At 39.4% G+C, this 25218-nt stretch overlaps 1 protein-coding gene across 1 annotated transcript in view; it reads right to left on the bottom strand.

Annotated features, from left to right (window-relative positions):
* Positions 1-25218, bottom strand: part of LOC144526036 (uncharacterized) — a 58847-nt gene that overhangs the window by 11997 nt on the left and 21632 nt on the right. The window contains exons 2-39 of the mRNA XM_078263180.1: positions 21111-21374; positions 19979-19998; positions 19323-19355; positions 19189-19221; positions 18839-18892; positions 17218-17310; positions 16056-16127; positions 13310-13354; positions 13134-13187; positions 12848-12901; positions 12224-12277; positions 12013-12066; positions 11846-11899; positions 11588-11632; positions 10896-10949; positions 10635-10679; positions 10375-10428; positions 10057-10155; positions 9877-9921; positions 9688-9786; positions 9532-9585; positions 9214-9321; positions 8083-8136; positions 7792-7890; positions 7623-7676; positions 7413-7511; positions 7254-7307; positions 6758-6811; positions 6614-6667; positions 5606-5659; positions 5371-5415; positions 5186-5284; positions 4621-4728; positions 3266-3319; positions 2559-2612; positions 2228-2281; positions 870-923; positions 614-721 (exon numbers count right to left, since the gene is read on the bottom strand). Coding sequence (XP_078119306.1) covers positions 614-721; positions 870-923; positions 2228-2281; positions 2559-2612; positions 3266-3319; positions 4621-4728; positions 5186-5284; positions 5371-5415; positions 5606-5659; positions 6614-6667; positions 6758-6811; positions 7254-7307; positions 7413-7511; positions 7623-7676; positions 7792-7890; positions 8083-8136; positions 9214-9321; positions 9532-9585; positions 9688-9786; positions 9877-9921; positions 10057-10155; positions 10375-10428; positions 10635-10679; positions 10896-10949; positions 11588-11632; positions 11846-11899; positions 12013-12066; positions 12224-12277; positions 12848-12901; positions 13134-13187; positions 13310-13354; positions 16056-16127; positions 17218-17310; positions 18839-18892; positions 19189-19221; positions 19323-19355; positions 19979-19998; positions 21111-21374 — 2585 coding nt within the window. The remainder of the gene's footprint in view (positions 1-613; positions 722-869; positions 924-2227; positions 2282-2558; positions 2613-3265; positions 3320-4620; positions 4729-5185; positions 5285-5370; positions 5416-5605; positions 5660-6613; positions 6668-6757; positions 6812-7253; positions 7308-7412; positions 7512-7622; positions 7677-7791; positions 7891-8082; positions 8137-9213; positions 9322-9531; positions 9586-9687; positions 9787-9876; positions 9922-10056; positions 10156-10374; positions 10429-10634; positions 10680-10895; positions 10950-11587; positions 11633-11845; positions 11900-12012; positions 12067-12223; positions 12278-12847; positions 12902-13133; positions 13188-13309; positions 13355-16055; positions 16128-17217; positions 17311-18838; positions 18893-19188; positions 19222-19322; positions 19356-19978; positions 19999-21110; positions 21375-25218) is intronic.

Genomic DNA, 25218 nt, shown 5'->3' with positions numbered 1-25218 from the left:
TAACATTGTGTCATTTCCCCTCAGCCTCTGACTGGAGCGGCAAATCAATGGAGCAAAAGCTATATTACTGGGGCAATATCGCCATTCATTCTGTTACTCTTCTAAAATTAGGTTTCAAGATTAATAATGCTGTTTACGCCAGAATTCTACTCTACAACTCTACTTCTACTCTACCTACATTATGTAACTTCAAACTAGTAACCTCAGACAATGGTTGCCTCTTTTTAGGAGGCAGGAGTGAAAATGAGTCATCCTCAATATTTGCTGTGATCTGGTTTCAGGATGATGAAGACAGTTGGAACTAGTAGAACTGTTAGATACTAAATAGGATAGGCTCTATAGGAAGATTTTTTTCCCCTTGGCAACCATCATGTTTTTCTCAAATAATTTACAGATTTGGAGGCGTTCTATCATTAAATGCCTTGAAAATAGTGCAAATACCTCCCCAGATCTAGGCTTAGCCCTGAAAGTTTACAATGTCTGTCTCCGCCCTGATATACATGTTTTAATATCAAGTAGTAGCCTGCGTAATAATACAAGAAAACAACTTGTTTTTAAAAGTAATCTCAGGAGCGTTATTCATCTTTTGTCTTCACATGTATGTGCAACTCACAGGAGGTCCGTGAGCACCAGACAAGCCTTGAGGTCCTGGTGATCCAGCATCTCCTTTTTGGCCTGGTTCTCCAGGCTCTCCCTTGACTCCAGGTTGGCCATCAGGACCCTGTAAAATGTTGGTCATATTAAGAAGAACACATCAAAACCAATTGAATCTGTTTTTACTTTTACCTTACTTCCTGGAGCGTCATTACGAGCCGTAAATCATATTAAGGAAATACAATACAACAATGTGACTGTGAATGAATACTTACAGGAGGTCCAGCAAATCCAACAGCACCAATTGGGCCAGGGTCGCCTCTCGCTCCCTGTTGTAGGAGAGAGATTATTATAGTGAAGAGCTGTAATAATGTACACCCATTCTGTATCGCCACTATAAACATGGCCTTAATACACGTCATGTAGACATAAGATATATGAGGCTTGATTGATCTTTGCCAGGGCCTGAAACTAACACTCAACCATGCGCCAAATGCGGTTGAAATCATCCATTGGCAGGTAAAACTGTCTATATACCTGCCATGTTGGTGGGTAGCTAGTCTATATCCTCGACATTCCACTTCCTGGATTGCTCCGTTGCCTACCGAAATCCCGCCGGATTTCACTCATTAGGATATCCGTTGCCTTGGGCTTTCTTTGTGTTGGCATTCTAAACTCTGGTAGATTTGTGAGGACTATGGTTAACTGCTCCTCAGATCTCTGCAGGGTAAATCCAGACAGCTAGCTAGACTATCTGTCCAATCTGAGTTTTCTGTTGCACGACTAAAACACCTTTTGAACATACACATTCCACCAAAACTGCCTCCTTCCTGAGGCTATTTTGCAGCAGCACTGTGGCCTGGCTCTTAGCGCGGACCAACACGATTGTGATTAGTTTAAAGAAATGCCAATAAACCAGAGCACGTTTTTGTCCCATCCTGAAATGCTGGGTGGACTAGCCAGACCCTCCTCCACAGCGTAGTGTTCCCTGGACACAAACCAGTAAGAGCCACAGTATTGCAGGTGAATGATGTAAACCCTTTAAAATAAAAGATTACAAATTATAATTCTGTTAATTATGGTGAATGGGTTTAGTAGCCTAGTACTTTTTCACCCGCAGGATTGCACCTAAATGATTACCTAGATTATAGGTTCAATACCATTTCACCAGTAATATTATACTTATGATTAAATATGATATAATACACTATGTTGCAATTTTCTCACACGTAAATTCTTTCTCTTTTGCAGCAGCCGCTGTGTTGCTTTTTTAATGAACTATATGTTCAAACTTGCTGTTTGTGCGCGTGAGTATTTCCGTTTGTTTGTGGTTGTTGCCATGGTTAATCATAGTGTCATGGCTCCATTCATGCTGCCTTTTTATTTTGGTGGTGCACGCGCTTAACTCTGAGTGAACCTACTCCGAGTTGATTGAATCAGCTGTTCTGGAACCGAAAACTCAGTTTCCCATCTCAGGGTAAATCAACTCAGAGATCAGGGTTAGACTCTAGAGTTTGTTAAACCTCCTCCCTGAAACGGGCCCCTGGTCATTGCACTACTGTGGGATAGTATCACAACAAACTTGCGTGGGTTATCCCTGAAAATTAAATTTTTACGTTATTAAAATACTCACTGGTACTCCTCTGGATCCTGGGGGTCCATGTGGTCCTTTGGGTCCAGGTTCGCCCTGCAAAGATGTTACAAGTTTATTAAAAAGCTTTTCTACAACCATTCATTGGGCCTGTGCTGCCCTGCCCCATAAATGCAGTTTTTATATTTGAATAGGAAATGCAAGCCAAAGACTGTCCTTTGCTGGAGGCTATAAGACACAGCCAAGGAAATAAAAGCAGAAGGATTAACAGCAGAGGATTGCTTTCCCAAAACACCACTTGTCATCACCTTAGCCCGTCCTGATGTGAATAGCAGCCTCTTAATGTGTGTTAGGAATAAAATAATGACTCTACCTTTTCACCACTGGGTCCAGCAGATCCTAGCGGGCCAACAGGACCCGGGGCTCCCTGTTAACAGAAAAAACACATCTGGATCTCTGCTCACCACTGTTACCAGTACAGTCAGGTCAGTGGACACAATTTATTTGAACAAGCTGCGACAAGCCTCGAATGAACACACTGTAAAAAAAAATATATAATATGTGTAATTTTAGTATTTTTCTGTATTTTTTCAAAACCAAAAAAAAATTACATAAAAGACTGTGAATGTTCATGTCTCTGATAAAAGAACATTAAAAACCTGAAACTGCAAATAACCATACTTTAATTTTCTTCTATAGAATGAATTTGTTTTCACATAAAAAGACATATTTATCATAAATATTTATCTTTTATTCAATACATTAAACTGTTAACTTCAAGATTAATACTGTAAATACCTTTCTTAAATTAGACAAAATTAGAGACAATTAGTTTTTACAGTTGTGAAAATCCTTTCATTAAACCTATTTTATTTTACAATGTAATACAGTGGTTCTCAAAGTGGGTCCCGAGGCCCCCCAGGGGTCCTGGAGCAGGTGCCAGGGGATCATTTACTTTCACTATAATTCCGTTCATAAGTAACACAATGACAGAATGTATGACTATTTTGGTCATAAGTTTCTTACTAGTCTAATGTAACTTCCTTGTTCATGTGTGTGAGTGTTACATATTTAACTTACTCGTGCACCGTCATTCCCAGCTGTACCTTCTGATCCTTTTTCACCAAGTGCTCCCTACACAAAAGACAGAAGAAAAACAGTTGTAAGGCTCCTTTAATTATTAAAGGGACATTCATTGAACTCAGACATGGACTTGACAGACAGCTCAGATCCGTTGATTGAAACTTAATAAGAACTTAAGTTGATTAGGTTGATTTGAAGAAGGCCTGAGGGCCAAAACATCGGCAGAATAAACAGATGTATGCTTATGGAGCCAGAGTGTGCAACACTTTCTTTTTACTTTCAAGTCAACCTCCAGTGATCAACGCCTCACCACAAACCCTTGGTGTGCGTTACTTTTCTATATTACAACTTAAAAACAACTATCATGTTCAAAAAACGACTACAGCACATTTCCACTGCAACCTATTGGTTCAAACAATTTTTGGAACCGCATAAGTAAACCCATTTTGCAGTCGAGATATATTTATGTGTACTGTAAAACAGTGGTGTAGTCTAATGTATTGTAGTGAGTATACTGTACTGTACGGTCTTTGGTGTTTTTGGTGTTGAGAGTCAAAGACTTCATTTCATGCATTCTGATACACTTTTATGACCCAATTTAGGGTGGAAATATCTTTATTTAGCCTATGTGAAGAAAAAAAACAAACAGATGACAATTCAATATATATCAAAATTATAATGGAAAGTATGTTGTTGCGTGTCATTGGGCATTTTTAAGTGGGTATGTGGAAATCCTGGAGCTTTCTTAGTGGATATACTGCGTAAACCTGCGTATCATGTAGACCAGAGATCTTCAACAGGGGGTCCGGGACCCTTAGGGGGTTCTCAGAGTTACTGCAGGGGGGGCCCCAAGTTAATGTTTAATCTTTATTTATTTTTTCAAAAGTTAATATGTATGAAAATATACATAAACATAAGTCCAACATATTATGAGGAAATCGGCCTATTTGTGATTTGTTTTTAAATGTGCACACTGATGACAGCTTACTGGCCTGTAGGTAAGATAACACATACTAAGCTTTAGGATTCACTGTGCTACATGTATGTTTAACTTTAAAATATGATGTATGTATCAACAATTATTATTTTTAATAGCTTAGTATTGTATGCACCATAAACAGGTATGTATAAAGGCTTATAGGCTGCCCTACCCATTATTGTAGGCCCAGTTTTATATGCAACTTCATTTTATACAATATATGTAGTAGGGGTCCCTGATCCGTCTCTCTTTCAGTTAAGGGGTCCTTGGCCTAAAAAACATTGAAGCCCCCTGATGTAGACTAGACCACTGCTGTAAAACATATATTATATGTAAGAACTGGCAGCAACAAAAAGCAGATAATGATACTTACTCTGTCCCCTTTAGGCCCAGAAGGGCCAGAGATGCCCCTCTCTCCTGGCATTCCCTGAAGACCTGGAGGACCCATGTCACCAAGCATCCCAGGGGGACCAGGACTACCCTTCAGGGACAGACACACACCAAGGTTAGCAGGCCCGTCTCTTACAAACATTAAAACATGTATCGCATTAAACAGGACAACCAAACACACTGCCCACTAACATTTATAGTTTCCATTTTAAACTTCTAGATGTACAGTTTCAATGAAAAGGAAGTGAACCCCCTCTTACCTTCTCTATATTTTGCACAATATCTTCAAATTCATAATGATGGACAAGCTACATCTGGCTGAACTACTAACACAAAAACAATTGCATGTTTTAGTGTCTGTATTGAATTATTTGCTGCAGGTTGGAAAAAGACAATGGCCCTTTTCTTTTTAGTAACTATTGAAACCTTATTTTACAGCAGTGACCTCAACCTGCATGTGTTGATCACATCTCCACATTGGCCAGGGTGAATTTTAGACCATATCATTATTTTATTATATTGATATTTTAGGAATAGTAGTACAGTACCTTTGGCCCATCTGGACCAGGTGCACCAGGGATACCCTTGGGTCCCTGCAGACCAGTTGAACCCAGCTCTCCTCTCTCCCCGGGAATACCTCGCTCTCCCTGGGGAAGAAAAAGCATCGGCTTCAGTTTGAGCTATGCAACTTTACCAACCGCCTGAATCCTTTAGCTAAGTGAAATCCACCTACCCTTGGTCCGATTTGGCCCACGTTACCCAGCTCTCCAGGAATACCCTGAAAGAAACAAACAATGCTATTATTTATGTCTAAACCGAGTCCTGATCACTATCACGCTTCTCGTGTGACAATACAAATGTTAGGAACAGACAGCAAACATTAAAGATAGTACAGTACATTGAAATGAACATGCTTCAGTCAGGGTCATTTAGCCCAAAGCTGCATTTAAAGCTTTCGTCACACTCACTTGGTCACCTGGTTTTCCAGGCTCTCCAGGAGGGCCTTGGTTTCCAGGCAAACCCTGCGAACACAAGTCAGACAAACATGACCATCAGAGCACTTCTTCATAGTGGTGGAACAAGTATTCAGATCCTTTACTTGGAAAATGTACTTAAAGTATTACAAGTAAAATCCTCACATTTTAGAAACTGGAAACGATCCAAACAGTTGTGTGTTTAATGGTCTAATCAATTCAGCTGGACTTGTAGGCCGTTATATTGTTATAACTAAATATTTTATAAACTACATGTGTTTTATGTACACAAATCTTAATGTGTAAAGTAACTAGTAACTAAAGCTGTCAGATGAATGTAGTGGAGTAAAAAGTACAATATTTCTCTCTGAAATGTAGCGGAGTAGAAGTAGAATGTGGCATGAAAAGAAAAGACTCAAGTCAAGTACAAGTACTTCAAATGTATACTCAATTACAGCACTTGAGTAAATGTACCTAGTTACATTCCACCATTGCTTCTCAGCACACAGGGACACATTTCTCTCTTATCTACAGTCTCAGAGTCAGTTTATTAACCTTTTAGTAGTCTATATCCTTTGCGTTCCACTTCCGGGATTGCTCCGGTGCTGCAGGAAATACCGCCGGATGCATGTCTTTTCCGTTTCCATCCACTTTCTTTGTGTTGGAATTTTAAATTCGGTGGATTTCTGAGGACTATGGTTAACTGCTCCTCAGATCTCTGCAGGGTAAATTGAGACAGCTAGCTAGACTATCTGTCACTATCTGTTTTCTCTCGCACAACTTTATTGCAGCGGTTCTGTGAGTTTAGCACCGCCCATGACGATTCTGATTGATATAAAGAAATACCATTTAAACCAGACCACGTTTTCCTCCCATCCCCGAATGATGTGTGGAGAAGCCAGACCCTCCTTCAGCGCGCTTTGGAGGAGGGTCTGGCAAAGCGAGACTAACCTTTTAGTAACGTTCTCACGTCTGACTACAATAAAAAAAAAATGTACGCACCTGGAATCCATTTACACCTGGAGGTCCCTGCTCTCCTCTTTCTCCTGCGACACCCTTTGAGAGGACAAAGTAATGACTCAGTCATTTGTGATAGCAGTAAAAAAAAATGAAATGCATGAATCCAAAGAGGGATCAGACACTTACAGCTGGGCCGGGGGGACCAGCAGGGCCAACTTCTCCATCTTTGCCAGGGGGACCCTGAAGACAAAGTGACAGTTACACATGTGGAGTGTAAGGATGTGCTTGGTATTCTGAGGCTGTGTGAGGTTTTTAGGAAAAAAAATCCTGCTGACTAATGATTCTGTGGAAAACGTCAAACAATGCAGAACTATGAATAAACTGCATGTGTTTTATCTAAGAGACGTATTAGTGTCCTCCCATTCCATGCTCAAGATTTCAAGATTTTCTTTATTGTCACTCCTTCATGTATTTGCATACATAAAAAAATGAAATGTTGTTCCCCAAAGTGCCACTTGTTATAAAAAAAACACTATTAATCATAAAAACTGTAACAATAGATACAAAATACATAAATGAATTAAAAGGTATGGCTCAGAAATTTGCAAATGTGCATCAAATATGCATGCTGATGACAAAACAAAATGCATCGCACATTTTTCAATTCATAAACAGTACTCACTCTTTGACCTGACACTCCTGCAGATCCTTGTTCCCCTGTTTTTCCTGGGTCACCCTTTGTGAATGTAGAAAAAAAGTTGTTTTAGAAACAGAACAGGAGATAAAAAGGAGGACCTGACTGACTATTAATGCAAAGTTTGGAGTGATGCTGCAGCCTTACACTGAAGCCCTTAGGGCCTGGCCCTCCCATGATTCCTGCGGGCCCTCTGTTTCCAATGGACCCTGCGGGGCCTGGGCGACCATCTTCCCCTGGAGCCCCCTAAACAAAGGAAAACCCCACTTTGACTCAATCATATTTTGAATTTTTCTTAAGCCGAAGGCTAACTCCAATGTCTAATTGTGAATGTAAAATGTGAGCGCTGTAACCTACCAATGGACCTGGCTTGCCCTCTGCTCCTTGCACTCCAGGGGTACCAGTAAGACCCTTTGATAAAGAGATGCAAACAATTATGAGCAATGGAAATGTGTGGTACAGACAAATATAGTATATGTATTGATATAGTAGATCAAAACTGGAATGCCAAGCTCTTCAGTGTTACCCTTGCACCTGGTAGACCAGGTTCTCCGGTACGCCCAGGGTCTCCTACAGAAGCTTTGGGCCCTGGTGGGCCAGATGTCCCACGATCCCCTTGAGCACCCTGTAGAAAGAAAAAATCACGATAACTCGTTTAGCTTGCTGATTGAAACGTGAGTGCCAAACAAAACACCCACATCACAAACTGGTACCATCAGCAGGAGGCTGCTATACCAGCTACAATGATACTACAAACATATCCTGCCTCATCTGTTTGAATCTTTACTCTAATATACAGTAGTAAACAATACTATACCTTAGGTCCTGGCAGCCCATCGGCACCAGGGAATCCTCTGTTTCCAGGAGATCCCTGGAAAACAGATCAGGAGTTAGATTCTTTGCCATGTTCATGATTTTATTCTCACACAAAAGATGGATAATAATAGTATATAAATAGATGAATGGAGTCAACAAATTATGTACTGATGCTCCTAAGGCATTCCCCAAAGAGAAAAGGTTATGTGTGTATCTAGAAAATCACCAAATATAACCATAATAATAATAATAATAATAATAATAATAATAATAATAATGATACATTTTATTTATGTAGCACCTTTCATGAAACCTGAGGACACTTTACAGAAATTACTGTGACTAAGTTTAGCTAAGGGAGGTTGTAGGCTGTGATGAACAGGTGGTGCTTGAGTAGTTTTCCCTAGATGTCCAGGGACGTAGCATTTTGGATTTCTGCAGGGAGGGTGTTCCAGAGGGATGGGGCTGCAACACTAAAGGATCTGTCTCCGATTGACCGCAAGTTTCGGGGTGGAGTATATGGATGGAGGAGGTTGGAGAGGTACAGTGGGGCCAGGGCATGGAGGGATTTGTAGGTGAAAAGGAGGATTTTATATTTGATGCGGGACTTGACTGGGAGCCAGTGAAGGTGGATGAGGGTTGGGGTGATATGCTGCCAGGTCTTGGTGTGGGTGAGGACCCTGGCGGCAGAGTGATGTATGTATGTACAGTAGATGTATAAAGAGAACTGGATACAGTGATCAAGGCGGATTGCCATTCTTTCCTACAAGAGATTGTGTATGAAACCGAAAAAGTTCAACTTCCTTGGGGATTAGATGGTTTAATCGGGGTATCCGACTTAATGGATCAAATTCTGGTAGTGAAACTCCAGATTTTTTTCTTACATTGCAGACTCCATGCAGAAAGGCCACGCTGGCAAGGCTGTGAAGCAACGGTTCTAACCATTTGCCATTTTGCAGTCATTTCCAGTTTTACACACAAATTTACCAAAAGTGATTTGTTTGTCCCTACTTTTCCCCCCAAAAGGGTTTATATTCCTTTCTCTCATTTACTGTTCAGAGATTTCCCCTGTCTCTAAAGAGCAGCTCTGTGACTGATACATATTACAGTAGGAGGCAGAATGTTGACTCACTCTCTCTCCAACGGGACCAGGAGGGCCCACAGTGCCGGGGTCTCCACGTTGTCCTCGTTTTCCTTCTTCACCCTGAGGTCCAAGCACTCCCTGGGCGCCTGGCGGACCCTAGAGAGAGGACACACAAAAAAAATGCTATGAAACTAAGTTTCACCTACTCCTTTATTAAAATCATGTGTCCTCATCTAAAAATGAAGAAAAAAACATGAATTTGGGTTTTATTTAAGCATGAACACATATTTCACTCAAATATAAATCATATGTCTCAAAGAGCAGAATTAAAACTTAGTTATTGATATAGATGTAGTAGAAGCTTACAGTTTCTCCTTTGGGTCCAGCCTCTCCTTTAAATCCTGCAACACCAACATCTCCCTGTAACACAAAAATGCAAAAAGTTTGAGTCTCCTGCACAGCAAGCAATCGTGACTAAAAAAAGATTCCAGCAATAAAAAAAAAAACTTAAAGCAAATTCACCAGCGATCCTTTGATACCAGGCTGACCAGTGCTTCCCTGAGGTCCTGGTGGTCCATGGGGTCCAGCATGGCCGCCTGGACCTTGTGGACCAAGATTACCCTGTGAAGAGTAAGTCATGTTAAATGTGACATTTTTGTATCCTTATCATAACTAGTGAAAAAGATGTTTCAAAGAAATAACTGAACATACCACTGGTCCTTTGGTACCCGGGCCACCATCTGTACCCGCGGGGCCCTTTGAAACACAACATGTCTCCAATTAGATCAGCAAAGCAGTGCACTTTCCATCAGAGTTGTGTAAAAGCTAGCTTCATTAACACCGTCCTTATGATGAGCAGTATGTGATGTGTAAGTAAAGTAAGAAATGAACCTGGAGGCCAGTTGGTCCAGCTCTGCCCATATTACCGGTCTCTCCTCTCTGTCCCTGTGGGCCCTCTGGACCCCGGACTCCTGTGGGGCCCGGTTGTCCCTGTGGAACAAGATCACCAAGTACACTTACACAAGTGTTACCTTTGTTATGGCATCAATATATTTCAAATAGACCTTGTAATTGCAGAGATATACTCCATTCCTCTTGGGCATGTCATTTTTGAGTGGGACCCTCAGCCAGAGGCATAGGACTTAATTGGTTGAAAGGGCTCATTAGCGTTAGCATATAGCCAAAGGAAGAGTGTGTTACTGTTCTTACCTTCATTCCTGGGGTTCCTGGATATCCAGGTGGACCATTAAGACCCAAGGGACCCTGTTAAACCAACAACAATGACATGAGTTAGACTTTAGCAATAAATGCTGAAAATGTGCATTCACATGACACAAATGTACAAACATAGTGAATGAAATGTGCACAGTTTAAGCAGGTGATACGTGGTTCCCATCACATTTTCAACTCAAATCCACCTTAACATGAGTATCTATATAAATGATAACACACTGTGAATGCTGACTCACCATTGGACCAGGCTTTCCGAGGTTACCAGGGTCGCCACGTTTACCCTAAAAACAAACACGTTTCACTCTGACTTATAATTCACAGTTAAACACTGATGTAAGGCACTCCCTTTGTAAGTGCCCCGTTTTACAGACAGCTGCCACAAAACAATTCATACACATATCAGTACCATATAACCATATATACTTTTCAAATCTATGACAGAGAGAAAAATGCATGGTATAGCAGATGTTTGTGATTAATACTGGGGTTATGCTTACTGCTACACCGCTGGGTCCAGAGCGTCCTCTCTCCCCTGGCATCCCAGCAGGACCCTGTTACACACAGACAGGGATAAATTACAGTTGGCCTCTATTCAATGCAAAAGTTTAAAGTCAGGAAGTTCAGAGGGTTATTTACAGTATACTGGATATAGCCTTGTCTCCTTTGAGATAAGAGCAGACAGCTAATTCAGAGTAGTCTGTGCACTGCAGTCCACATACACTCATAGTATACATCCACTATAGCTCTATGGAGACATGGGCTCTACTCAACATGCAGAACATTAATATAGCAGCAAACAACTATTTGCTATGTAAAGATATAGTGGAGTAATGGCGTCCTGAGCAGAGAATGAAGTCACTGTGTGTGTGTTGTAATCCGAGCTTCTCTAGTGTTTTGGTAGCCGGTCCATCTGCTCGTGCATGTGAGTGCTTTGTGTGTCTGTATTAAGCGCCAAGGGCCGTGAAAAAGCGTTGGTATTTGATGAGTTGCAGAACGGCCTGTGAGAGCCGTGTGGAGGCAACACATTTTCATGAACGGGTTCGATTACACTTTACTTGAAGGTACCTACATATGAGTTACCACGGGTTGTTATGATATTGTATGAAATTACAGCAACCATGTGGTCGGGTTTTTTTCAGTATTTCAAGTACAGACCCTTTAAAAAAGAAAGCATTAGAATATAACTTACCATGGGTCCAGGTGCTCCCATTTGACCAGGGGGCCCTGTGGCACCCTACAAAACCACAGACAAAAGGACTTGTTAAGTAATGAGATAGCAATGCTACATGGCAAGATGTTTTACAGGCTCTTTAGCAAGGCAGGGAATTAGTTATGTAATTAAGTCAAACAGGTTTCACTTAAACAACTGCAGTAGAAATCAGCTTTTCAACCAATCAAACAAACTGACTGACAGACTGAACATAGTTTTATTTTAGTTAATTTATACCTTGGATCCAACAGCTCCAGTTTCACCTTTTTGGCCAATTATTCCAGCATGTCCCTGTTAATAAAAACAGAAGAAAAACATGTAGAAAAGGAGAAAAAAAGCCAAACAAAGCCAGTTATATTTCTATATATAAATACTCAGTAACGTTTCAGAAAATTTCTACTCACTCTGTGACCCTTCAGTCCGGGAGGCCCAGGTGTACCTGGAAATCCTCTGGATCCCTGTAATAGGTGACATTAAACAGCATTGTCAGGTATATCTATTGAAGGTGCACTTGCAACACACAACACAGGATCTTATTCTGTGTAATTTGAATGACAGACAGAAGATCAAGTGTGTGCAGTGGCGTGATGGCGGAATAGAGGTCTATAAGCTTACTGGTGATCCAGAGAATCCAATTTCTCCGCTATTTCCTGATTTGCCTGGTTCTCCCTGTGTGAAGACATGACATGTAAATGTTACAAACTTTGATTTGGCTGCAAAATGTTTTAGTTGTGAAAGTGAAATAAATGCCACCAAATCATACATCACATTCGTCAAGATGTTTGGAAACATAGACACATGATGCTTTAATTATGACATTTTTCATGACACTGTTACAGACATAGTCTTTTATTTTGTCTTGCTAACCCATGAAAGGAAAACAAAGAACATGTTATAATATATATATATATATATATAATATGTTTATGTTTCAAAATGGATTTTGATTAAAGGGAAACTTTTAATTTGGCACGGACAACAAAATGTTTGCAGCTCACTGATATCTAATTATAACACACTTTGACAGTTAAGTTAACATTTGTCGGTATGCTTTCCATCTATTTACAGGATCTTCCCCTTCACATTATTTTGTCTGTTTACCCATAGGGACTCATATGATTATAGATTTACACTCAACATTTTTCTTACTTTCTTACTGATTACAGTTTTACAGAAAGTGTCACAGAAATATTACAGTGAATGGGCTGCGTCAGTTTTCAGTAGGAAACAATTACTTACATCTTCACCTGGTTTCCCTGGAGGACCCTCAGGTCCCCTTTGTCCAGATGGACCCTGAAAAAAGTCATAATGTAAACACCCAGCGACAACCCATCCCTCTGAAATCCATGACAGTGAAATGAAAATGCATTCATGCCAACCCAGCTGTCTGTGAACAGTAGGTGTGGTGTTACTGCTTTCTCGAGTAAGCAGAACACCAAAACCATGTAAATGAAATGCAAAACCACACCAAGTGTATTGGTGATTTGACCCTATGTACAAATTTTACAGAATAATGATGTTTTACCATATGCCCTGGATCCCCGACCTCTCCAGGTGGTCCTTGGGGTCCAGCTTGACCCTTAGAAGAGTGAGGTAAACGATAAAACATGTAAAAGATAAACAGGGATTGAGACAAAATAATAAAATGTAGTTGAAGTATTAGGTGGGAGTCAAAGCTTGCTGAATATGCTGTGGACTTACAGGTGCGCCGTTTGGCCCGGGAGGGCCTCTTGCTCCAGCCTCGCCCTAAAACAAACAGGATGCAAAATCAAATCACAAACAGGATTCAGCATAGTGTACATAAAAGGCCAGCAATAATTAAATGTGCTCCTTGGGGTTAGAGCAACAGCATGAGAAGAATACAGGGGAGTACTAAACTGATATATTTTCTCTGAGACACTCAGTGGATGTATGGATTCATTTTTTTAAGAAACCTTATAAACTCATGTCGGATGGCTGCCAAAGCACAGACAACAGAGTCTTTAATGACTGGTCCATTCCCCACTTGACTAATGTTCAAGCACACCAAAATATTCCACTTAAGCAGATGAGTTGTTACTAGGGGTGTCATGATTCTCAAAATCCACCATTCGTTTCAATTCAATTTTTGATTTAAACTTTTTTACAACAGGGATGGCAATGCCACAATAAGAGCCACTAAATGGCGGAAATGTACTTTGCAACAACTATTTGAGTTTCTCAGAGTGTACGAGGCTCAATTGAAAGCACCATTAATTTAACAACATGTACCTACAACATGAATACATTTCGAAGAGAAATTGATTTAGTAAACACAATCTAGGTTGGTTTTGTTCCGCAATTATCTCTTTCACACTCCAGTCCAGTTGGTGTCGGTAATGCACTTAAACGTTGGTTTGCCAACTGCCAATAAACCATAAAAAAGAAGAAGAACATGTACCAGAAGGCAGCATGGAGTCCCATTGGAGCCTAACATGCTTTACCTTCACTGTTTGATTCCATAACTCACTCACTGGAAGGAAAAATGTTGCCACATTGTGACTTCAGGGAAGCAGGAGGATTTTCCAGTTCTATTGTTTGTCCGTTGTTTGTTTTTTTCCCCTTGTCCATCTATCATCATCAAGCATGGGTAGATTTCAATAGTCTGCCAAAGTGGTGTTTTTGTTTATTGGCTAATCAAAATGTATAATGTAGTTTCTACTTAAAACAAGAGTAAACTTATCCTAATCTTAAGTCATGTGCTGACAAGTTATAAGACGAGGTGGTTTATGCTCTTTCAGGGGCTGAACAATAAACCAAAGATTACTTTCAATGTTTAAAAAATGAGCCCTTTAGTCATTAAGGCTTCGCTTTTTTCCCTACAAACTTTTTAGTTTAAAAACAAACAAACAGTAGATATTAAATTGTTGCTCAGCAGTTAATATATCTTGATCTTTAATCTTGCCTACATGTTTTGTACATTTGATGGTAGCAGTTGTTGTTGACATATATAGAAGGTATTTGTAGTGTTCTGCATAGTGTGGCATAAAGCATGTCTCAGTTATTATTTTTCAAATATGACTTATTATAGACGAGGACCAAAAAAACTATTTTGAACCATGTTTAAACTGATGTAGTTTAGGTTGTGTTTTAACTGAACAAGCACATTTACAGAAACTAAAAGCATATAGGTTTCAAATGGATCCTCATACATGCATTTTGGCCTCGCAGTTTCATTTATTATAAGCTTTTCCATGTGGCTGTGGCAAATAGGTGACAATCAAACAGTAAGATGTGGATTTGAACAGGTTAAAAAGTATGAGAGGGTGTGTTTATGTGGTGGGAAGCTCCACAATTCCAGTGGTTTTTATTGCGGAAAGCTACAAACAGCATATAATATTGCATCATATTGATGATTAAACTCCACCACAGTGTTGTGTACTCGTCCTGAGGAGTACTGTTCAAACTGTGATGTTGTATAATGTATTCTGTTGCTCTGTAGCGGGCGCTGCACTCTATATGAATACAGCTGACGGGGTTGTTCGATGGGAAGTGCCAATGAAAGGAGTAGTTAATGTGCTTACTATATGTATATGGAAGCATGTTTGTGTTGCATGAGAGTATGTGTTGAGAGATACTTGTATTTTGTGTTGTCTTTGTAACGATGCAGAATGGACAGAGTCCAAAACAAATTTTCCCTCGCGGACAATAAAGTATATCTTATCTTATCTTATCTTATATAATATAGAAAGCCTGAGTTACAAACTTGAGGCAGCTGTAACATCCCACCTGGTGAACATGGGTGTTGCATTATGGGAAATATTAGTCAATATAACTTTGCCTCCACTGCACCAATTTTGAGTATTCATTTTTAAAAAGGTCTATCTTAACTTCTCGAACTTTATGACTAAATTGCAGCAGCACCCTGAAAATTCATCACAATAGATGAAAGAATTGATGTGGTGACAATCCGAACATCAAACCTTACATAGACAGCAGTGGTCTGCTAAATGGAAAATTACAAAATCATTAAAGAGTGCTTACAATCTATACATCAAATCGTGGCTGTGAAAATCTTGTAGCCTATGTCCAAAAAACATTGTTTTGCAGACAAAGTCAGACCAAATCGCTTTGTCACTGTTTAAATATTTGTAATAACCCACAGACCGACGTAAAGGGTGACCAATAGTATTGATTTATGAAAAAAATGACGAAATATGGAGATACAAGGTTTTTGCCCAACAACAACAATATGTCATCCTCTGTCCTCAGAGCCGTGGTTAAAGATGTATTAAACATTTACAACTCTGTTCCTGTTGACTGTTCTTAATAGCTGTTGCGGCCACAGCTACAAGCAGAAAACAACAACAAAAATACAGAATCAAACCAAATTGGAACAGATGAGTGTTCATTTGTCTGCTTTTTGGCTGATTGGTTTAAGAAACACTGACAGATTGGGTTAGTTAATATTTTAATAACATCCTCTTACCCTTGCGCCACTTAACATGGCCTGAGGTCCTGTTTTTCCGTCGAAGCCTCCAGCCATCTGGGATCCCAGGCCCTGCACGGGACGCACACACCCTCTGAGTTAGCTTGACTCTGTTTGTTCAAATATATGTTTTTGCTATTTATAAGTAGCAAAAACGCTAATCTGGATGCAAATGATACACAACAAAAGACATGAAAGACAGGTAGAATTATGGGAACTTGATTGAAATGACACCAGCGTTTGTACATGAGGTGAGTGCAAGTACAAGAAACATGAAGGTGGTTCATTATTTCAAGGTACCAGGTTATTATTGGTCCTCTTATGCATGAATGTGGCCATTGTGTGAAGAAGCTTTGCTATAGTACATGGTAGGGATGTAACGATACACACAACTCATGATTCGATACCATTCGATTCACGATTTTCACGATATGATTTTCTCCCAAAATGAGCTGCAGACTTTCTTTATGTAAACTGTGTAAAACAACAGATGTGTCCTCTTATCAAAAGTGCAACTAAAATTGTGAACATTTAATTTAAAAATAAAAAATCCCAAATCAAAATAACTTAAAGAATAGAAAGAAATCTCTTCAAATAGATAAACTGAGAAGACGTAGTGACATGTGAAGTCAAACAAGTGAAATCCAAAGTAGATCACGCCCTAGGCCGTTTGAAAATTGCATCACGATCATTTTTTTTATCACCACCTGTTGTAATCTTTAAACAATTTTTGGGATTTTTAACTGATTTACGATGCATCGTTACATCCCTGTAGATAGTATATAGATAGATAATAGAATTCTGAATTCTGATTTATAATGGTGTGCGTTGAAAACATGTCAAAAAGAGTAAAGATAACCCCATTACAACAGTCTAAAGTCTAGTGTTGGTTTCATGACGCAATCTTTCTCATGTTTGTTCTTCCTGTGCATGTTAGCTGCATGCATGCAGATGTACATACTAATACTTCTACTACTACTACTACTACTACTACTACTACTACTACTACTACTACTACTACTACTACTACTACTAATAATAATAATAATAATAATAATAATAATACATTTTATTTGTAGAGCACTTTTCATTATTAAAAGTAATCCCAAAGGTCCATCTGTGTGTTTGCGCCATGTGAGAGAGCCCTCAGTGCATGACTCACTCCGGGGTGCGTTGGAGGTCCTGGAGGTCCTGGTTCACCGGGCTGACCTGGTACACCAGGCTCTCCATCATAACCCGGAGGGCCCCGCAGTCCCTAGAGAGAGAGAGAGAGAGAGAGAGAGAGAGAGAGAGAGAGAGAGAGAGAGAGAGAGATGCTGATTGACTCGATTTGAAAAACCATAGTTAGAACTACGCTCAGTCTGACATTGATTCATTATTTTGTGGCTGTGGAAACATTTGGGTACACTCAGATTTTTTATTTATTTTTTCGTGAACTTAAATACTAAAATATAGATTGATCCATCGATCAGTGTAGCTTTGGCCGAGATGTACAGTGGGGCCTGTCAAAGCACTTTGATACAGATGATGCAGTTTAATTTGTGTTTGTTTATGAACCAGGAGCTGTAACTTGCGTTCAGCAGGAGAACCATTGGTGCTAATAAATCACCCTCACAGTGCTCCCCTCCACTGGTTGTAACTCCACCAAGAGGGGCACATTCATTCATCAACCTGCTACGTTTTTGCTTGCGAAGCACATTATACATCAACTTGGCACATAACAGTATATTTTTGAGTGTTGGTCTCTTGCCCTTGAACCCAAAAAAAAGGTACATTTACTGCAGTACTTTTAAACCCTTTTTTGACAGAATAGGGAGTAATATGGAGTCACTCTCATGTCCACAGCAAGGACAAAATCAAGTCAAGGTGTTATGTCACCACACTGAACTCTGCACTGAAATCAAAGACCTTATAGACACAACTGTGCAATATGAATCTTTCTTGCAGTTATCTTTTATTTATTATTACAAACGGCGCAATACACAAAACCTTTTTACTCTTTAAACTTTTTAACATGCATATGTTGACAATTGCGTATGTGAGTTGCACGTGTGTGAACGTGAGCTGTGTGATATGTTTTTTGTATTTATATTTTTAGGAGCAGCAACCATTCGTCGACAAATGGATTAGTCAATCGACAGAAAAATAATCGGCAACTTTAGTTGATAATCAATTAATCCTTTTGTGCAAAAATGGCAGAAAATGCTCTTTTCAGAGTCGAATATGGAGGTTTCCTGCTCTTTCCTGTTTTTATATCATAATAAACTGAATATCGTTGGGTTTTAGACGGACAAAACAAGACAATTAAAGACATCACCTTGGACTTGTCACTTATTTTCTGACATATTATAGATCAAACGATTAATCAGCACAATAATCGGCGGATTAATTGATTAAGACCATTTTCAAAACCAATAAATAAAAATATAGGCTATAACAATGTTAATGTTAATGTTTGAATAATGAAACCACAAGGATGAGAGACTCCATCCCTTAATATTGTTGCCACATAGAGACTAAGATTAATATTGTGCTATATTTAAAGTAATAAAACTAAATAATTATTAATGTATACTGTAACCCATTAAATATGTTGTGGTCTGCCATATATCTTCTGAAAAGCCCCAAATAAATATGAAACTAAATGATATTTGCAATAATCTTCGATATTTCTGATGATATTTAGAGATGTGAGGGTAAAAATCACAATTTGATCACCCTACTTTAACTTTATTATTATTCATGCATGTTTTTGTGCGTGGTGACTGGTGGATGTGACTTACAGGCCTGCCTTTGTGTCCTCGAGATCCTCTGTCTCCTGGAGAGCCGGGAGGTCCCTGTTGTCATAGAAACAAAGAGCCAATCAAAGTCTGAGAGTGATGATATTGTAGTCGTAAACATCACAAAAAGACCTGTCACAGGGGTGCTTCTAAAATGTCACTCAGATGACTAGAGGACGATCCCGCTGTGCAGAAGTCCTTGTAAGGTGATGTTGTGCAGCAGGTAGCTGTCCTCTTATGCCATCTAGTGTCAGTTTAGGTAGTTGAATATTCACACTAAACATGCCATTTGCAGAAGGAGAAATTCTTTTTAGAAGATGGTACGGGGTAAAGTAAACAACACAGATGCTCACCATAGGTCCAGGGCGGCCTCTGATACCAGTCACCTGCAGGGACATCATCAAACACATGTGTTATAACCTTTAGTCAGACCGTGCTTTTTGACTGAAATTGTAGACCTGTTAAAAAGATTTCAATTATCACTTACAAGTGGCACATCTCCGGGCTCTCCCTTCTGACCCTGAATAAACAGATCAGTGACAAAACATCTCAAACTCATACTCCATGATGGTGAGAATATCAGCAAACATCAATCAATCATTATGTATATAGCACCTTTCAAACATAATAAAATGGAATTCAATGTGCTAAACAGTCATTGAAAAAACATCAGACAAGAAAAAGGAATAATAAAGATTAAAAAAAATAAAAATGGATTTAGAGACTAATGCACACTAAGAAAAATACAAAATGAGTAAACTATTTGAAAAAAAAACGTAAAATGTTTAAAACAATACCAATCATAAAACTATATGAATTGTTATGAAATATTAAAACAATAATTGTCATCATACATACACATACATACATACCATACATACATACATACTGTACATACATACAGACATACATACATACTGTACATACAGACATACATACATACTGTACATACATACTGTACATACATACAGACATACATACATACTGTACATACAGACATACATACATTCACATAAGTATAAACACTAAAGCCATAGAAATTATACGACGCTAAAACAAGTACAAACACTAAAGCAATAAAACAATACATGTAACATGTAATGAAGTATAAATAACAGCCAACATCCCAAAACTGTGGCCTACCTTATAGATCCTGCCCCCGCCTACAATGAGGAAAAAGCATAAAAGATCACATTATTTGGGCTATAATTAGGCTGTATGTCAGGAATAATAGATACAAAAATCATCAATAACTCATCAAAGTGAAAGCGGAGAGTGTTGAGCAGTTCTAAAGAGATGAATCTAAGAGACCTATCGTTCTGCAGGTCAGTGAAGGTAAACAGAGGCAGGATAGTCAGTGAACACAATCACCCTGATGGTCTTATCATGAGGCTAGTGATGTGCAACAGCGTGATGATGGCTCTCGTTTGTTGATTGTTTCTGACAGATAAATAGATTATTTCACTGGCAACACAGCGACATGTTAAAAACTAATACATATCTCTTTTTTTTTTTTTTTTTTTAAATTGGGCTGTACAGGTAATTTTTTTTACCGGTGTTAAAACATGGGTGTGTGATTGTTCCCTCCACCTACAATGTAAATAGCAAATTAATAAGATTTATGCACTGACATGTTTTTCACGTCTCGATAGAGCTGCAAAGATTAATCGATTAGTTGTCAACTATTACATTAATCGCCAACTATTTTGATCATGTATTAATCGGTTTGAGTCATTTTTTAATAAAGAAAAGGTAAAATGTCTCTGATTCCAGCTTGTTAAATGTGAATTTTTCCTAGTTTCTTTTCTCCTCTGTGACAGTAAGCTGAATTTCTTTTGAGTTGTGAACAAAAAGTTTTAAGGACGCCATCTTGGGTTTTGGGAAACACTGATCGACATTTTTCACCTTTTTCTGACATTTTATAAACCAAACAACTAATTGATTAATCGAGAAAATAACCGACTGAGTTGCAGCCTTACAGAGGCGGACAAAGGTCAGCGATTGCCTTGGGCCCCAAACTACCAAGGGGCCCCATTAACACCTATTAAACTTCATGGTTAAGCTTGTTTCTTACTCTTCAACTCATAATCATGTCATTCTAAAAATCCATGTGCTAAAATGCATGGATGTATTAAGACAAAATACCATCAGCAACCCCCCTACTAGTGAAGTAGCATGCCTTTGTTTGCCTTGGGCCCCACAGAGTGCTAAATCCACCACTGCAGCCCTACTTCTCAAGCTGACAAATAACCACAGAGAGCAGCTGCTGACTCACCACCAAAAGTGCCCTGACCGCCATCGCCTCCGCCGCCACCGCCTCCGCCTCCACCTCCACCGCCGCCCTGTGGATCAGTCTGACAGACAGGGCAGCACTCGCCCTCGGGGATGACCACCTTCTCACAGTTAGTCAGCTCATCGCACTGGATTTCGTCGCAGAGGACCTGGCCGTTGTCACACACACAGATCCGGCATGGCTCTGGCTTCCAGATGTCCCTGTTGGTGTACACTTGGCCGTCTGCCGTGCAGCTCAAGTCATCTCCTGGAACACGCAGAGGGGGAGGACACTGTTAGTTTATCAACTCTGTGTCTATTCATTTAAAAGCAATCCTTTGTTTATCCACTAAAGGTGTGCCAAAGACACCTGTTCTTTAGTATGATCGTTTTGAGACATTTATCCCCAAGACTGCGCCATATGAAAAAAAAATCAAATATCACGATATTTTTGACCACATACATCGATATTGCGGCGATATTGAAGGGCTGACTATTGCTGCTTTCACAAAATATTTACACAATGAGAGTTTTGATCAATAATCATCAGTAATGTGGATATAATGATTGAGGCAAATAACAGTTCAGAACAGACATCACTTTAACACTTTAATACATACTGTAATGCAGCCTTTAATACCAGGAAAAGACAACACTTGTGTCATATCACGATACTAAGATATCCATGTTGTGTTCATACTTAGCTGGTGTCAAAAAAATAACAGTTTGTGTCAAGTGAAGATACAAGAAAACAAGGAAGAAATCACATGTTCTTGAAAAAAACATCAATTCATCTATCCTCTATTTCAGTGGTTTTCAATATGGGGTCCGGGGACCCCTAGGGGTCCTTGAGGGGGGTTCCAGGGGGTCCCCAGCAAAAAGAGGAATTTATTACTGAATTTATTATCACTATATTTCAATTTAATTTAGAGTGTCAAAATCAAAACAGAAGTTATTTCAAGACACTTTACAGAAAGAGAAGGTCTAGGCCACACTACAGAGACCCAAAAATCCCACCCCCCCCTTCCCCACAAGAACACGCATTTGGTCCGACCGTGGCGAGGAAAAAATGTTAACAGGCAGAAACCTCAGGCATTAATCCATACGTAACACAATGACAGAATGTAGGACTATTTTGGCCATACATTTTCTGTAATAAAAGCAAAAATCCTATCAAATGGGGGGCCTCTGGTCTAATTTGTGTCACTTTAAGGCTCCTTGATGTGAAAAGGTTTGTGAACCACTGCTCTATTCCCTCTGTTAAAGGACACACGTGCTGAGGCCTATCCCAGTATGCACTGCACACAAAGTAAGGTTGTAGGTTTTTATATTGACACTTTAGTTAAACGTCAAGACAAACAGAGAGAGCCCCATCTCTCTATGAGACAACAGGACTGAGCACTGAGCCACCATGCTGCCTGAAATGCATTTCTTCCTCAGGGGAAGTAGTTGCTGAGTTAGGATCCTGTTTAATAACACTGCAGAGTAGTATATTGCTAAACAAATCATGATCCATTTTATATGCTAATAAAGCCATCATCTCAGGTTTGAGTGTGCTACAGTTGCTCTTCAATTCGGAAACAATTTATCCAGACAAAGTCATACTGGAGAAAAAGATGTGCTGAGCATCAATTCATTTCACAGTGTCATGTGAAACAAGGCTATCCACCATATTGTGCACACACTGTCAGAGAACAAAGGCCTGGGAAACGTGCTCCTTTGTTGTAGTGAAGTCTGCAGCTATTAGAAATCATGTTCATGTTCAAAAGAGAAAACCTGCAGCCTTCTATGAGGCAACTGTTACTCCCAGAAGTCTCGTGATCTACTTTTGAAAGTTGACTTGATATTTATAATGCGCGCCTCACACAAATAGCTGAACATAGAATAATGGGCTTGACTATGGTATCTTACACTTGCAGCAAATTATCAGCAGCTATATACACAACAACCCAGAGAATATTTTTCTTTAAAGAAAAAAAAAGGCAAAATGTATTATGTCCAGAATATATGGTGATGAAATAACCAATGTGAATGTAGAGGGAGGCCCCGGGCCTGTTGTGCCTGGCTTTAACAGGAGTCCTATTTGTAAGGACTCTATATTTTAAGTCCACCTCTCTCAGGTCTGCAGAGATGTTCTGAAGACTTTACCTGTTCCTCCTGTAAACAGCAGGTGGCAGCTCTGAGCCTCAGACTGCAGGTAAGTCAGGATAGCCAGCTACAGGAAAAAGGAAGTTGCTTGAAGAGTAGCTCTGACTACTGATGAAGGTTCATATCATTTTCTGTTGTTTTTTTACCAAGAGAAGCTACATGAAGGACTTCATTCTACCTCACTGTACATTCTGGGTGGTTCCAAAAACCTTCGCGAAAAAGAGCAGGGACAATCAGGTAAAAGGGCAGGTCTACGTATACAAAGGCCTCATGCAACAAGACATGTTTTAACATGGCTCAATCCCACTTTTATATTTGTGTAAGACACGCCTGGAAATGTATACACACTGCCGAGGACAGATGTACAGGACAGATGTACAGGAAGACAGATAGATAGATAGATAGATAGATAGATAGATAGATAGATAGATAGATAGATAGATAGATATGGAAGTTTTTTGGCCTCTTTATTCAAATAGCAAAAAACATGTATAGACCAAAAAAAACATGGCAATATAAAATGCAATTGATGAGCCTTCATTCACATTTTTTTTTTTTACATTTTTACTTGTCACAGTAGGAAAAGCACTGGTTAATGAAAGTGATGATGGCTGGATACAATTTAGCTGCTTTGGTTTCAGGTTCTCGGTATCATTCATGCTGCCTCACTTTACTATCACAAGTCAAAATGTCTGCTGTGGGAAAGGCCTATCACTTTATTAAGCGATTGATTAGGAACAAGTCATTCCTTCAATATAATACACCCGGGCTATTAATATCAATATAATTTGTGGATGTAGTGATGAGGTAGACGGCCCCTAAAGTCTGATGTAAGATACATCCAGACTCTTGGTACAAGATCAGAGCAAGCTGACGTCTAGATACTGTAGATTATGGATGGGAGTGATACACTTGTCTTAACAAGGCAGCAGTGGGGCCTATTCAAATCTAAAAATCTCGCTTTACAGGAAACTCGAGGCTTGGATGCTGTAAAATGCACCATGTAATTTATCACTCTTAAGTCCATTACATCTAATCTCATAATTGTACTGTAGGTAGCTGTGATTGGGAAAATACCTCAGATAATGCATGGAAGACACACACACGTGCACAAAAATACGCAATCAAGATTTTTTTTTGTTTCTGCATGTGGTGTTTCTTGTTTTTTTTTCCCCCTTTTGAATGTTATTATAGTTTTTTCTTTTCTCTTTTTTTCAGTTTTGCTTATTCAATTATGTTCTCTTTTTCTCTCACGTATTCTCTCTCAGATATTGTGAAGAATTCTAGAATTATGAATGTCATCGTGAGTTTAAATCTACTGCATGCACTCTTGCAATATAGTATAAAAAAAAAATGAATCCAACAGTTGTGAAAAATGCTTAAAAACATACTCAGAATTGCATTTCTGATGACTTTTTACACATTGCTAGGACATCTGTCCACCTCAAGACCTGTGCGTATATTATATTATATATTGTAAAGCATTCTGGTATTGGGGTCTGACTAAAGGTCAGGTATAGGTCTGACTCACATTAACAGACGTAAGAACACACAGTCCCATTCACCACACAGGATGCCCTCAAGTCAACCGTGAGACTCAAACATCGCCTCTCCCAACCAGCTGTGTTAGCTGAGGTCAACAGCTTGTACCTATGTATATTTTAGAACACCAACACTCCAACTAGCAAATACAACCTGAAGGTTATCTCAGCTATCCCTGTTCTGTCGGCCGCAAAGTATTTGACGACGTTAACAACAAAACATAGTTCAGAAAGGAAAATGTCCTGCCTTTTAACAGCCAGTAACATCTCTTTGTTTAAGTTGTGGCCTATCCCAAATGAAAACCAGCACTTCCTGGAACGCAGAGTACATTTCTCTTCATTTGTGGAGCTGATTGGAAGCACTTTAGCCATGAATCGTGGTTTTTTATGCTGATCTGTTTTTTGGTTTCACAAGAACAAGCA

Source organism: Sander vitreus, chromosome 11 (genome assembly GCF_031162955.1).
Source record: "Sander vitreus isolate 19-12246 chromosome 11, sanVit1, whole genome shotgun sequence".
NCBI lineage: Eukaryota > Metazoa > Chordata > Actinopteri > Perciformes > Percidae > Sander > Sander vitreus.
This window is presented reverse-complemented; position numbering and strand designations above follow the sequence as displayed.